The sequence below is a fragment of the Cyanistes caeruleus genome, chromosome 9, assembly GCF_971803275.1.
Source record: "Cyanistes caeruleus chromosome 9, bCyaCae1.hap1.1, whole genome shotgun sequence".
NCBI classification, from domain to species: domain Eukaryota; kingdom Metazoa; phylum Chordata; class Aves; order Passeriformes; family Paridae; genus Cyanistes; species Cyanistes caeruleus.
In genome coordinates this window covers 26,486,642-26,500,528 of record NC_141709.1, presented here as the reverse complement: position 1 = coordinate 26,500,528, position 13,887 = coordinate 26,486,642, and the positions used below count along the sequence as shown (strand labels likewise).

At 52.9% G+C, this 13,887-nt stretch overlaps 1 protein-coding gene across 2 annotated transcripts; it reads left to right on the top strand.

The window, feature by feature from the left end:
* Nucleotides 1–3,167: 3,167 nt before the first annotated feature.
* On the top strand, nucleotides 3,168–13,301 carry TAL1 (TAL bHLH transcription factor 1, erythroid differentiation factor). 2 transcript variants are annotated; one of them, XM_086841858.1, is made up of 5 exons: nucleotides 3,168–3,590; nucleotides 4,952–5,101; nucleotides 6,235–6,651; nucleotides 7,383–7,474; nucleotides 11,823–13,301. In XM_086841858.1, coding segments are annotated over exons 2-5 (930 nt in total). In that variant the 5' UTR covers nucleotides 3,168–3,590; nucleotides 4,952–5,099; the 3' UTR covers nucleotides 12,242–13,301. The 2 variants fall into 2 exon arrangements, with proteins under 2 accessions (XP_086697984.1, XP_086697983.1); XM_086841857.1 differs by lacking the exon at nucleotides 4,952–5,101.
* The last annotated feature ends 586 nt before the right edge of the window (nucleotides 13,302–13,887 follow it).

The window sequence follows — 13,887 nt, the reverse complement described above, 5'->3', positions numbered from 1 at the left end:
CTTTTCTAATGCTGCCTTTATTTAAGACACATGTGGCTTCCCAGTCATTGTTAGAATGGTTCACTTGAAGTTCACTGGTTCCCCTGCTACTGAACTCCTCAGGAATCTGGTACTGGGGTGGTGGGGTAAACAGAAATAATAATTTACTTTGTTCTGAATTAACACAGAAATATTCTGTCACCAAGCACTCTAGTTATTAATGAAGCAGCTCTTTTCCATAACCTTGTGATATAATATTGCACAAGGGGAAGAATTTGGCTGAAGTGGTGATTCATTCCCATTCCCACCATTTCTGGTGGGAGGACAGTGGAATGATGGTGGAGCCATGTGTTTTCTTACTGGCCTTTTAGTGCATCAGCATTCTCTGACAGGCATTGGAACAAACTTTGTTTTAGTGATGGTATTGTCTCAACAGCAGTTCAGCCAGTGGTGCTGACCTTGCCTTTCCTGTTCTGAGTGTTAAACCAAAGATTAAAACACCCTGCACTGAAATCCTGGGCCTTTCCCAATCAAGTCCTAAGGACTGCAGTGTTCTCGGTATGTTAGAGTGGGCACTAATTGCTAATTAATTTATTACAGAATTGAGGTGAGATAAACCATATTGCTGTTTTGAAGCCAGCACAGAAAGAGGAAGGCAGCAGCTCTTTTTGAGCCAGAATTTCTCCTCTCACGCAGCCTCTTCCATCAACAAGGATATTTGTTTCCTTTCAGGAAAGGTGCTACTTTGCTGTGCTGAAAAATAGAACCTTTCTCAGTCCCTGAATCTCCCCTGGATCAGGCATAAGCTTATTATCTGCCAGCACATTTTCTGCTGAATCAGTCAAAAAATAGTTAATGTTTTTGAACATTCCAGTGAGATGAATGAGGCAATTCATACCTCTGAGCTATTGTTGCAGGGTTTTGTTCTTTGTTTCCTATTGTAAAATGTCTGGAAACACAGGAAGATGACAGTTGTATTGGTTAATATTTTAAAGACTTTCTTCAAATGCTCAAGGGCTAGAAACAGTTTGAAAACAAAAGCCAAACTACTTCCACACAGCTCAGGACAAGGGTGCGGTGTTAATAATAAGTTACACAAAGCATATAGTCCTGGACAGCAACCTCCAAGCAAGCAGAATGTTCATTTACTGGACCATAACAACAAAAAACACCCTTCCCTTAAAGCAGCATTTTCCTTTCATAGTGTGGTGCTGAGTAATTTCAAGATGTCTGGATTTTTTTTTTTCCCTGAAGTATCTACTGCAATTTGAGGTAAAAAAAAACCCCAAACATGTAAAGCCAGGTCTGGCTTTGTTAACTGAGCACTGAGGCCCAAGCTCTAGACCTGGCTTGTCAGGTGATGGCATGGGAAATGGGGCAACATCAAGGCTTTCTTGATTTGGGTTTTGGGGTTTTCTTTTTTGTTGGTTTTATTCTTTTATTGTTTCTAGCTATTCTTTATTATAATGAAGGGAAGGTATTTATAATGCTAGCTTGAAAAGGTGCTGGGCCTGCCCGGAGCATCACTGACCGCTTTACTTTGGATAATTTTTGTGCTCCCCACCCTGACTGAAGGGTTTGATCCCTCTTCAGTAAAGTAAAAATGCGGGCCGGAGGTGGGTTGAGCACGGCCCGGCTCCCACCGCAGCGGGCACGGGCACGGCTGGGAATGGCCCCGCAGCAGCCCTCGGTGCTCAGAAGATGCTCGGCTTCCTAATCTCCCCCGCCCAGCCCCGGCTGTTCTATCTTTAACGCTTCCTGTCGGTGAGAGGAGCCGGCTCGAAAATGGTCGTGTTTCCTGGCGGGAGGCACGGCGGGCTCCGGCGCTTCGTGAGCGCCGCTGCCCCGCCGCCCCACGCACGCTGCCGGCATCGTGCGGGCTCCTGCCGGCCGGGCCCGGCCGCGCCGCGGGGGCAGCGCCCGGGGCTTGTGGAAACCTCTCCCACGGCCGCGTCCAGAGCGGGAGGCTGAGGGGAAGGAGTGAAAGGAAGAATAACAGCTCCGGCATTTCCCCCTGCGGGAGGGCGCGCAGGTGGCGGGGAGACAATAGCGACCCCCGGCCCCGCCGCCGCCCCCCGCCCCCCGGCAGGTGCGCCCGGGCCCCGCCGCCGCTTGTGCCCCGAGCCGGGGCCGCCGCCCGGCCCTACCCCGCAGAGGGGGCCGGGGGTGTCCCGGGAAGGGCTCAGCCCGGGTTCCTGCCCTCCCGCCCCGCGCCGGGGGTGGTTTCGTTGTGTTTCGGGTTCCCACGCAGGCCGATCCCCGAGCGGTCCAAACCCGCTCCCGGCACCGCCTCTGGGGCCGCGCTACCCGCGGGTGTCCGGAGGAGCGGATCTGGGACCCTCCAGCGTCTCCTGCCTTCCCCCTTCCCATGCCGGGAGCCCCCGGCGTTTCGGGGAGGTTCTCACGCGTCCCGTCTCTTTGCGATGGCCGTGCGGGGCACCGCGACCCCCGCACCGCCCGCTCCGGGGGCAGGAGCCCGGCTTGGGCCAGCCCGGGCATCCCCGGCCGGCCGGGCCCGCGGCTGAGCCCCTTCCCCGACGGGGCGCGCAGCCGGGCCCGAGCTCCGGCCCCCAGCGTGGGGGAACCCGGCCCCGGCCCCGCCGCCTGCCCCGCTCTGCTACGGGCTTTTCTCCCTTCCCCAAGCCCCTTTCCTCCCTTCCCCAAGCCCCTCTCCTCCCTTCCCCAAGCCCCTCTCCTCCAGGGCCCGCCGCTCACATCCCAAATTTCTCGAGGGCGAGGGGTGCCGGCTCGGTACCCGCTCCGCTCACAGTCCCCAGCATCCCCCAGCTCGGCAGGGATGCTCGGCCGCCTCCCACCCCATAATGGGAGACGAGACAGGGAGCTCGCCCTAGTTCAGCCCTTCAGCAAAAATACACAGTGTGGGGGAAGGAGGGCTGGGGATTGGGACCGTTCTTCTCCAAAACATCTCCTTTCGATGCACTTTATTTACCTCCTCTGGTCCCAAAGCAGCCCACACCCCTTCCCCCTCTCTCAACATCTCCAACAATTTATTTTGGCTCATTAAATTTAATTAAGAACGGAGTAGGTGTTCCATATTTAATAATAATAATAATAAAAAAAAAGAAACCCCCCCCCCAAAAACACAAAAAACCAAACCAAAAAAAAAAAAAAACCCAAAACAGTGGCATAATAACCTCCAAGAGGACTAAAATAAAGAATCGCTATTCAGATGCGGGCAGCCACAGTGCAATTTTTTATTACTTTTTTTTTTTTTTTTTTTTTTCAGTGTCTTTTTAAGAGCATCTAAGCACACACACATAAAAAGCTAGAAGGCATGCATTCCGGAGTTATTCCTATGCATATCCCTGCAATAATTTTCCGCTTTCCTTCGATAAAATTGCCAAATAATAATGAATCATTTCATAAATAATGGGTTTAGAAGCTTATCAGGGCAGGCGGGCCACTGCTGGGGTTTTATCTCTCTCGGCCACATTGCAGTAGTGTTCCGCTCTCCATACTAAATAGGAAACTGGACGTGATGTGGAATTAGAGCCTACCCAGCTGAAGCCACCCAACACTTACTACAAATATAGCCGCGATGCGTAGGCCACAAAATGGCTCCACTCACTTTTCCCAATGAAAAGCAAATGGTGAGTAAAGAGGAATGGGCTCTGCAGAAGTGTGGGCGCTGGGAGCGGCGGGATGCGGTTCTGGGGGGCAGCGAGTGAGCTCTGGGGGGCTTCTGCCCCACATGAGACACGGGAAAAAAAACACAAAATCTTTTCCGCGGTTGGGTTTTCATCTTTTTTTTTTTATTCTTTGATGCGGAGTCGGTGAGGAGGAGAATACATTTTCCGCTCTGAAATGGTGGGGTGCGGCACCCCCACCGACCCGGGAGCCTCGGGCGGCGGCCGGGCCGGGCTGCGGGGAAAAGCTCGCCCTGGGCCCGGCTCCCCCGGCCTCTCCCCGGGGACAAACAGCAGGACACGGCCCGGCTCCCCCGGCCTCTCCCCGGGGACAAACAGCAGGACACGGCCCGAACCCGAGCGCTTCTCCCGAGAGGGGGTCCCCGATACCCCGCTGCCCCCCGCCCTTCTCTTTGGGGCCATTTCCCTACACAGGGACGGCGGGAGAGGTGCGCTTTTGGGTTGGAAATTTCCTGCCGATGGGCTGCTGGAAAACAAAAGGATTTTGCGGAGCAGAAACCAGCGGGCGGGGATTTAATGCCCCCCCTTCATTTTTTCTAAACGAAACCACCCCAATTTAAGGCAAAATTCTGCCGGTATCTTTGCGGTTTTGCGTATTTCGTTTTTTAACAAATGCCAGAACAGACTCCATCGGGATTATTTATTTTTTTACGAAGGGGAAAACCTGATTTTTGGTGATTTCGTTGGCGGGGTGAACCGGCCTCACCTTCCTGTGTCTGTGCGGCGGGGAGCGGGCTCGCTGCGGTGCGGCTGCCGCGGTTCCTGGGCCGGGAGCGCGGCCGGTAACCGGCCCCTTGAGGAATTTAATTTGCCCCTTTAGGAATTAAATTTTTCCAGCCGGACGTGGGAGAAACGCCGCCGCCGTCGCCGCTTCGTGCGAGCCCATCGGGAGAAAAACAACCCCGTGTCCGGCCCCGTCTGTGATTTCCTCCCGGGAAGACCGGGCTTGCAATGTGTCCAAAAAACCGCCCAATTCGCCCCAAATATAAGGCGCGCTTTTTTTTTCACGCCTTTTTTTTTTTTTTTTTTTTTTTCTCTCTGTTTATTTTTTTTTCCACGCCGGGCCATGGCCGTCGCTCGTTGTGGCCCCGTGTGCGAGGCGGCGGCTCCCGGCGGCGGGGGGGGGACCCGGGGGTGGCCGCTGTCCCCTATCACAGGGGCCTCCCCGGGGTGCTGTCCCCTCCTTCCCTCTCCCCTGCACCTTTCTCCCTCCACTGATCTCTGGCAATCCGGACCCACGAGATCCACCCTCTCCTCTTTTTTCTTTTTTTTTTTTTTTTCTCCCCCCCTTCTCTTCCTCCCAGGATTTAGCAGTTTTATCCCGATGCGGGTGTCCTTCCTCTCTGTAAAGTCGTAAGTACCTTGAGGTGGGAGGAGTACATTCAGCCTGACACTGAGAGCGCTTTTGTTGAAACAGGAGAGACTTGCGGTGTCCCTACTTAAATATGACACATGTGAGTAATCTCTTCCTATACAATATCGGAATAGGCAATTAGATTTTTCTTTCTAGAGGGCTGGCGGGAAGGGGCCCGGAGGGAAAGCAGAGAACTTGTGCTTTAGGTTGGGTGGTTGTAGTATTTTTTATTTTATTTTCCAGCGAGATATATGGCCAAAAAAAAAAAAATTGGTTTTTTTTGTTTGTTTTTTTTATTTTTCCTCGCGACTCAGCCTATCAGAAACAAAATAAAAAATTTCCCGAGGCATAGGAGCAAGAAAGATGGGTGGCAGCTCTCTGCTCCGTGAAGCTCCTTATTTATATAGAAAAAAAAATAATCAATCAACTGGAAAAAATAAAAAACGAACGAGGGTATGTGTAGGAGATAAAGCACAGGAATAATCGCGATATCGCTGTGTTCCCTGGGCGCGAGGTGCCTTGTCGCGACAGCATTTGTTCTGCGGGAGAAGGGACAATGCTGTGTGCCGGGCCCCTTCCTCCTTCCTGCGGTAGCGAATGCGCGGGGGGATTCACTCCCTCAGGGGCTGCTTTAACCCCCTCCCCCCAAAAAGTGGTTTCAGCTATATTTCGATAGTTTCTAAATAACAATAAAAAATAGTCCCGGGAGGAGAAGGGCCGCTGCAGGCAGGCCGGGCCGGGACTGGGCCGGTTCCGCAGGGCAGCAAACAGGGCCGGGGAGCCCAGGACGGGGAGGAATTCCCGCGGAGCAATTTGGAATTTGTCATTTGGGGGCTCGGTTTAAGCCGCACCCTCGGCGGTGCTGCGGGCTCTGCCCGGCGGCCCCGATGGTGCCCATCCCCGCGGGGCTCCGGGGGCTCGGGCCCGGCCCCACCGAGCGGGACCGGGCCGCTGCGACACGTCACAGCTCCGCCAGCCTCCGTGACGTCACGGCACGGCCGGGGCGCCCCGTGACGTCACGGCACCGCACGGCCCGGCGGGGTGGGCCCACAGACCTCCCCCCGGTACCGCCAGCAAACTCTACATTATCTGGGGGGATCGGGAGCTGCCCCGTTTCTCACCGAGCAGCTGTGAGCCCCGAAGGCGCTCCCCCCCGTCGGGGCGGTGCCCGTGGCGGGGTGAAGCCCCCGGCGGGTCCCGCTGCGGGGCCCTGAGCGCTGCCTCTCTCCGCAGGACGATGGACAGGCCGCCCCCCAGTGACCCCCGCCATGCCCGCCCCGCCCGGCGCCACGACTCGGAAGCGGAGACCACGAGCGAGCCGGAGAGCAGCCGCGGGGGCATGGAGGCGCCGGCGGACCCCCAGCTGCTGCTCAACGGGGCGGCCAAGGAGGCGGGCCGGCCCTCCCCCGGGCCCCCCGCCGCCCCTGTGCCCGTCATCGAGCTGGTGCGCCGGGGGGGCTCCCTGGACATAAAAAGCCGTGAGGCGGCGGGGGACGCGATGCAGAGAGCGCCGGGAGCCGAGCCGTGCCGAGCCGCCGAGGCCGCCTGCGAGGCCCGCATGGTGCAGCTGAGCCCCCCCGCGCTCCCGCTGCAGCCCCCCGGCAGGGCCATGCTCTACAACCTGGGCCAGCCGCTGGCCACCATCAACAGGTCCGTGCCTCCCCTGTCCCGTCCCATCCCGGAGCGGCTCCCCCAGGGGTGGCCCGGGGCGGCGGGAGGTGCGGGGCGGAGATGCGGGGGCAGAAGCAGCAGCATCCCTTCCTCTGCCCGGGGCTCGCCGCTTACACCCTCGCGGGTTAGCGCGCAACTTTGCAAAGAGAGGAAGGGAAAAAGGGGAGGGGGGAGTCAAAGAAGGAACGAAAAACTCTTTCCTCGAAGGAAAAATTTTTGTAGCGGTAAAGTCCTGGGCAGAGAGAAGGGGTCCGTCAGTAAACGGGCGAGGACCGGTTTAGCTCTTCCGAGCTCCCCGGGCTCTCTCTGTTCTCCGACGAGTCCCGCAAATTAGCGAAGGAGCTCTGACAGGGGCCGAGCCAGCCCGGGGGGTGTGCGGGGACAGACCCCGCCTCGTCTCCCAGGGAAAGCTGCGGCGGGGACCCGGCCCGGGGCTCCTGCGTGCCCGCCTGGGGTGGGGGAGCACAAAGCCGAGGGAATGGGGCAGATTGTGCCCTAAGCCGCTCACATCCCCCTGCCCCCGCAGGGCTCTGGCTGCGTGTCCCCGCTTGGCCGCGTGTGGTGTCACCGCACGACTCCGGGCTCGGCTGCGTGACTCCGAGGTCACGGAGCGGCTCCGCTTCCCTCCGGCCCCGGACACAGCCCCCCGTCAGGGGCCGGCCCGGGGGGATGTCGGTGTGTCCTCACGGCCTGCCTGCCTTTCTTTGCAGCGGGTTTTTCGGCGAACCGGACTCCTTCTCCATGTACGGCAGCAACCGAGTGAAGCGGAGACCCTCTCCGTACGAGATGGAGATCACCGACGGTGAGACAATTTCGCCCCTGCGCCGCCTCTTGGGGGAGGGGGGATGTCTCCGTCTACCTACGGGGGCAAGTTCCTGCACGATGCCACACTCTGGGACTAAATCCCCAAATAATAAAAGGACTAAACCCCCAAACCGTAAAAAGGCGAATAGAATGGCCAGGGAGTAAGAGTGGCTCCGGTAAGCGGAGCCCACAGTGGTGCCCAGCAGCGTGCTCGGTGAGTTTGCATTCACCCAGCACTCAGCGATGCAGCTCAGACCTCGGGTAGTTACATCCCTATTCTGCAAATTGCTTAGAGATTAAATCCGAAAGAGGACAATAAATGTAAGTCTTTGTTGAAGTGCGGATCGGGGCCATTGCAGTGAGATGCTGCGTCTGTAAACCCTTTCAGCCAGGAGGAGTTTGCCCTGCAGACCGCAGCCTTGGGCAGAAAGGATAACCTGCCTTAAATCTCCTGGATGCCAAGAGCTAACCCTGTGCTGAGGTCTGCAGCGGCTCGTGGCTGGTCCCTTAATTCAGTATACATCCACACAGCCGTCCCGTCTGCCGTGAAATACCCCGTGGCAGAGCCGGCGAGGAGATGTGGAAGGTGGGATTCCGTTGTTCGAGCAGAGATCCCAGGTGCGGGCATCTCTGTTGGAGCCGCAGGGTGATTTCGGAGAACGGAAGGCGGGGAGAGGGCAGGGCAGGATCTGCTGCCGGCTCCTGACAGCAGGTTTGAGCTGTGGGATGCTGGGTGCAAAGGGATATTTGCCCACGGGATGCTGCCCACGCAAAGGGACATTGCAAGAACAATTTGCACGTGGCAGGCCGTCCTGTTTATCTCTGGAGTTAATAGCCCGTACAAATGAGATTCACTGAAATTTGTTTTCACTTTAGCGATTGTAAACACTGCATTTCAATTGCTGGACAACTAATTTTCTGCCTTTCCAGCTAGCTGTCCCTTTCCTTCTACCTAGCTGATCTAAAATCAAATCATCACCTTCATCAGACCAAAATAATGCATCCCAAAATGACAGGCTCAGGGTATTATCTGCATTAACCAGTCCTTCTCTCCCCACTCTCTGCCCTCCTGGTCCTTTCACACTGCTGCCCCATGGGACAGGGGAGGTTACAGCCCAGGCACAAGAAGAGCTTTTTGTCTGGGTTTTGATTCTGAGGCTTAGCAGTTACAGGGAAAATCAGATCTTGGTGTCTGACTAAAGCTTTGGAATTGCTATTAAATTAGGTATTAAGTATTACAGAAATACTTGGTTGTAACCACGTTTTTGAAGATGTAGTTTGATGCAGGTGTACAGATAGGGCCCAATCCTGCAGGTTCTGGTTCATGTGAATTTCCAAGACTCGACTCAACGTTTTCTGAGTGGGAAAAAGGGTACCAGATTATGCTGTCTAAACAGGAATAATTTGTAGGGAGGTACATTCCATGCTGAGGCATCTGTGTGGTCTGAGGGACTTTGCTTATGGCTCTGGTGGGCATCTGCTGGGTGGCATCCACAGCACACAGGAGCATCACTCTGGAGGGTCCTCAGCCCTTGGGGGCTGCAGAAGGGCAGGAAAATCTTGCCAGACACTTTTGTGTTTGTGCTTTTTTCTGTGAGAGAATAAGTGGTGGGGTTTGCACAAGTAGTTCTTCATCTGTTTTATTGAAATTTTGTTCCATTTAATATCTTCTTTAAGAATAGCTAGAAGTGATGATAAAAAAAAGTATCTCTAGAAAAGTATATCCTGGAACTTTGGAAGATCATATTTTTATTAATTTTCCTCACATTTCTAATTACAGTTTAAGAAAGCATCAGTCAATCCATTATAACAAAATCCAGGCAAAAATTCTCATCCAATTGCTTGAATTAATTATGAAGCAAGGTTTTTTATGAGAAATAGATTTTCTATTATAACACAGCTATGGGGCATTTTAATTTCCTCCATTGCTTGACATGTTTTGACCAAAGCCTGATCTCTTTCTAAAATATATGTTTAATTCAGTTAGTGCAGGAATCAAGAATCTGAGTGGTGTCAGAATTTGTTTTATTTACTGAAGCCTGATTTGGGTGCCCCTGGATGAAAATTAACAGGTTTTGTTGTTTTTTGTTTTTTTTTCTGGTTTCTGACCAATTTATGAAAAGATGCTTTTAGTCATCAACTTTCACTGAACAGAAACACATGTTTGAAAGTCTCTTGAGGATTTCTTTTTAATGAGCAGTATCCAAGATGGGGTTACTTCCCATACCCTTATGGGAGTAAAGAGCTTTCAAGCTCCATCTCTCTCTGAATTCAAGACCAGTTGCTTTGTCTTGTCTGGAAATGGCCAAGTGTTTAAAATGTCACATTATTTTAGTAGGATGTAGCACATTCTTCACTGCTTGATTAGCAGTGCTGCTGGGGGCCCTTGGTCCCTGTCACCTTCCCCACAATCCTGTGGCATAGCAGGCTGCACACATCAGGGACAAGGAACCTTCCCTTTGCATGAGCTCTTGCACATCAATCCATACAAAGGTCATTAGGTGCTGTTTGGGGGTGAATATTGCCTTTATTAAAGCATCACATTGGAATCTTAGATGTCAGGGAGGTGTTTGTCATTTCTACATCCCTTAGCTTGCCCCAGGGGCTGTTTGTGATTTTAGGGGACTCCCAGCTCTGAGCACACTGTGAGGAGGAGTGAGTTGTGTGGCTGCTCACACACTGGAGAAGCTGGCAGCTTTAATCTGTCAGCTTGGGAGTGTGTCCCCATGCAAACTCTGCAGTGCAGGGTGTTGTGTGTGGTGTGTTGGACTGAAGGGACTCTGCTTCCCCTGAAGGGAGGAAAGCGTGGTGGTCTCTGATCAGATGGAACAAGGGATTCCACTTCTGGTGTGCAAGGTGGGATTTGCTGAGGTGCAGCCTGACTAGGATACTTATAAAAAGTCACACCTGTTTGGCTCCTGTGCCACAGTCAAGGCAGCCAGCAGCTTTGCTAGAAAAGAGTAAAGGTGTTTAAATGTGCCCTGGGGTGGTGGTTCCACTGGGACATGGCAGAACTGTGCCTTAAACTGCTCACCAAGGTCAGGGACTTGTTCCCACCAGGAGGGAGAAATTAGGCATGTGTCTCAGAGTGGGGAATACAGGGGAGAGATGGGGAGAATGGGAATTCCACAGTCCTTTGAGGCAAATCTCACCAATGTGTCACCTGCAAGTCTTTGCTTCCCACTCTGTGATGGTTTTCATCGTATGTGATGCTTCCTATCCCATGGGAGTTTCTGCCCTGGTCATTCTTCCAGATTTTCATGAGACTGATGTGACTTTCCGTTGTTGATGTTTCCTGAAGGAGATGATGGGAAGAATGTAATAATAGAAGCATCTTATGGTAGTGTTCTCTCATGTTCCATGGACCCAAGGACATGCAATCCTGATTTACAGCACTGCTGCTCCTGCAGAACACTACTTTGCAGATGTGCTTTTTGGGTCTCTTCTAGCACAGAGACAAAGCTTTTCTCATGTACACCGGGAGTTGTCCTGATGTGCTGAAAGGAGAATTGGTGTGATTTGTGCCTTCATCCTGTGTAGCATCCCCTCTCAGAAACATGGCTGTAAAAGTCCAAGATGGAATTGGAGGTTACTTGTCATGAGGTCAAATGGACACCACTAGCAATTTGGAGTCCCTTCTCTAATTAGTGTCAGAGGGAGTTTTTTCCCTGTGGCAGTGATGAGGAGAGAGAGCAGGCAGCCCTCAGGTCAGCTGTGACACTGTTCCATCCTCACCTGTGATCACCCTTCCAGCAGAACACTGCCTTCACTCTGTGGGTCAGCGTGGGTCACTTCCTACCTGTCCTCATCCCCTTTCATTCAGGGGGCTGGTGGCAATCCTGTGGTCTCTCTCAGCAGGGAAGACCTCTGGATCTCAGAGCTGTCAAAGCCTCTGCTCGAGCTTATTTCTTCCTGTACCAATGGTGTGTCCTTTACACAGACAATGTTTGGGATAGAAAATAAAGCCATCTAGTGAGTTAAACTTTTAATAGGACCATTGTCACTGAGTTACCCTTGTTGATGGGTTGAGATACCCCAAATTATAGAAGCCTTCTGCACATGTATCATGGCCTAAGCCTTATTCCTTGGAGAGGTAAATTTAGATAACTGAGGAGACAAAGAGATGCCACCCAATTTTTCCCTTCCACCAGATTGAACAGAAATTACGCCTTTCTCAGCTCATGGGGTCAGCTTCCACTAAGCTGGAAACCCTTGTTTCACCGCCTTGCTGATTAAACCTCGCTATAATTAATCAATTAGTTAATTTGCAAAGCGGTGACCTATTCAGCAAAGTAATACCTGACCTGTTAAGCCCGGCTCCTAATTCTGCATGGTTGGAATTGCAGGTCCTCACACGAAAGTTGTTCGTCGCATTTTCACCAACAGCCGGGAGAGATGGAGACAGCAGAACGTCAACGGGGCCTTCGCAGAGCTGCGCAAGCTCATCCCCACCCACCCGCCCGACAAAAAACTCAGCAAGAACGAGATTTTGCGCCTGGCTATGAAATACATCAACTTCCTGGCCAAGCTGCTCAACGACCAGGAGGAAGAAGGAAACCAAAGGGGCAAAGTGAACAAAGACTCGGGGATAGTCCAGGAAGACCTCCTGCAGGACATGTTGTCCCCCAACTCCAGCTGTGGGAGTTCCCTGGACGGAGCGGCGAGCCCGGACAGCTTCACGGAAGAGCACGAGACGCTGGATTCGAAGCACACGCGGAGCCTGCACCACGCCATCCTCCCCGTAGAAGGCAACGCGCAGCGGTGATGACCCTCACGCTGCTCCCGAAGCGCCGCGGGGGAGAGGCCAGGCTTGGCTGTGCACTTGCTGGAACTTTTTGCTTGTGGGATTTGTGACTCTGCCTTTCCCTGGGAGCTCGGGCTGCCCACTCGCCCCAGCCCATGGAGGAGCGGCCGGCACGTTGGCTGAGGACGAGACCAACCCAGATGAACGTTCGGGGTTTAGGTACGTGACCGTACAAAGAAGAAAAGCGTTGAAGTCATCTTCGTTGTACAGAACTGCTCGGGATGGGACTCTGAGGAGGGGAAGGAGACAGGGCTGGCACCTCTCCAGCGTTTAGAGGGTTTTCAGACCACTTGGTGAGCGTCTCTTTTCAAACAGTCATCTGGGTGAGGCATGGAACTCCTCTTTCACTGCCCACGGAAGCCACCAGCGCTTTCCAGCTCCACGTGGTGCTGGAAACTGCTGCATCACACCAGTGCTGCAGCACTTCTCCAGCCTGTGGCACATCCAGCTGGTCTGAGCAGGAGCCTGGCCACGTATTCCTGTTGTCCGAGAGTTTTTGACTGTATCTTTTTAAAGAGGTGAAAAAAAATACCCTCAGCAAAAGAACTATTAAAAGGATTTAGACAATTTCTTTTTCTCTCCTTTTTTCTTTCTTTATTTTTTTCCTTCCCTTTCTTCCTTTCTCTTCTATCTAATTTTGGATTGTTTGGGCTTGTTGTATTTATGACATGGGATTATTTCTGTTTAACACTGTCATGCAGTATCCACTGAATGAAAAGGTACATAGGTGTTTTCTGCCACCCTCCCAGTCCCTGATCCTTCTGCTGGTAACACTCAGCAGGTGAATTTCAAGCCTGCTCTGGTCTCCTAGAGTTTTTCCAGTAGTTTCTGTGGGGCCAGAGCTTCCCTCAAGAAAGATGAGTTTCAGAGTTGGTAAGGGAAGAAAATACTTGCTAGTGAAGCATCTCTTTGGACTGGGGGATTTTTAAATTCAAAAAAGCAAAAAAAAAGGGAAAAAGGAGTTAATGATGTATCAACAATGTGCGTGTACATAGGGTTATAAAAAGGTTTTTTGATGGTATGCTTTGAATTTTTTGGTTTTATTGTGTGAAAATGGTGGTTCACCTGTGCCACTGCCCACAGTGTGGACAATAGTGCTGGATTTATTCTGGTCGAGCCTGGTCGAGGCTGGTGGGAGTCCACAGCCTCTCTGAATCTTGTGGGGAAGCAGTAAAATCACTGGTGGGGTTAGCCTCCATTCCCAAGTGCTCAAACTGCTGCAAAACTGAGCTCTGTGAGTGAGCTGATCCTCTGGTCCTGCTGCCCCGCAGGAGGGCGTTTGGGAAACAGGAGGAGAGGGGAGCAGGAGGCTGCTGCTGTGGTGGGAGCTGAGAACCACCCTGTGCCATCACTGCTGCTTCAGGCCCACCTCTCACCAACCCATCTCCCGAGGCCTGATGGAGCAGTTGCCCCAAACCCATCCTGTCCCTCTGCAGACATGTCAAGGCACAGAAATCCCTACCATGATACGATAGAACAAAAACCCCAAACCCACACACAAACATCCTTTGGAAGAGAATAAATCTTTCTGAGTGGGGGCATCTTCCACCACGCTCGTGCCTTCCCAAGGATGCTGAGGTACAAGGGAACACAGAGAATTTGAGTGG

Bases quoted from the DNA above. Each gene is read 5' to 3' on its own strand.
- TAL1 (XM_086841857.1), top strand. The intron at 6,652-7,382 runs GTCCGTGCCTCC...CTTTCTTTGCAG, and splicing joins CCGCTGGCCACCATCAACAG to CGGGTTTTTCGGCGAACCGG. The intron at 7,475-11,822 runs GTGAGACAATTT...TTGGAATTGCAG, and splicing joins CGAGATGGAGATCACCGACG to GTCCTCACACGAAAGTTGTT.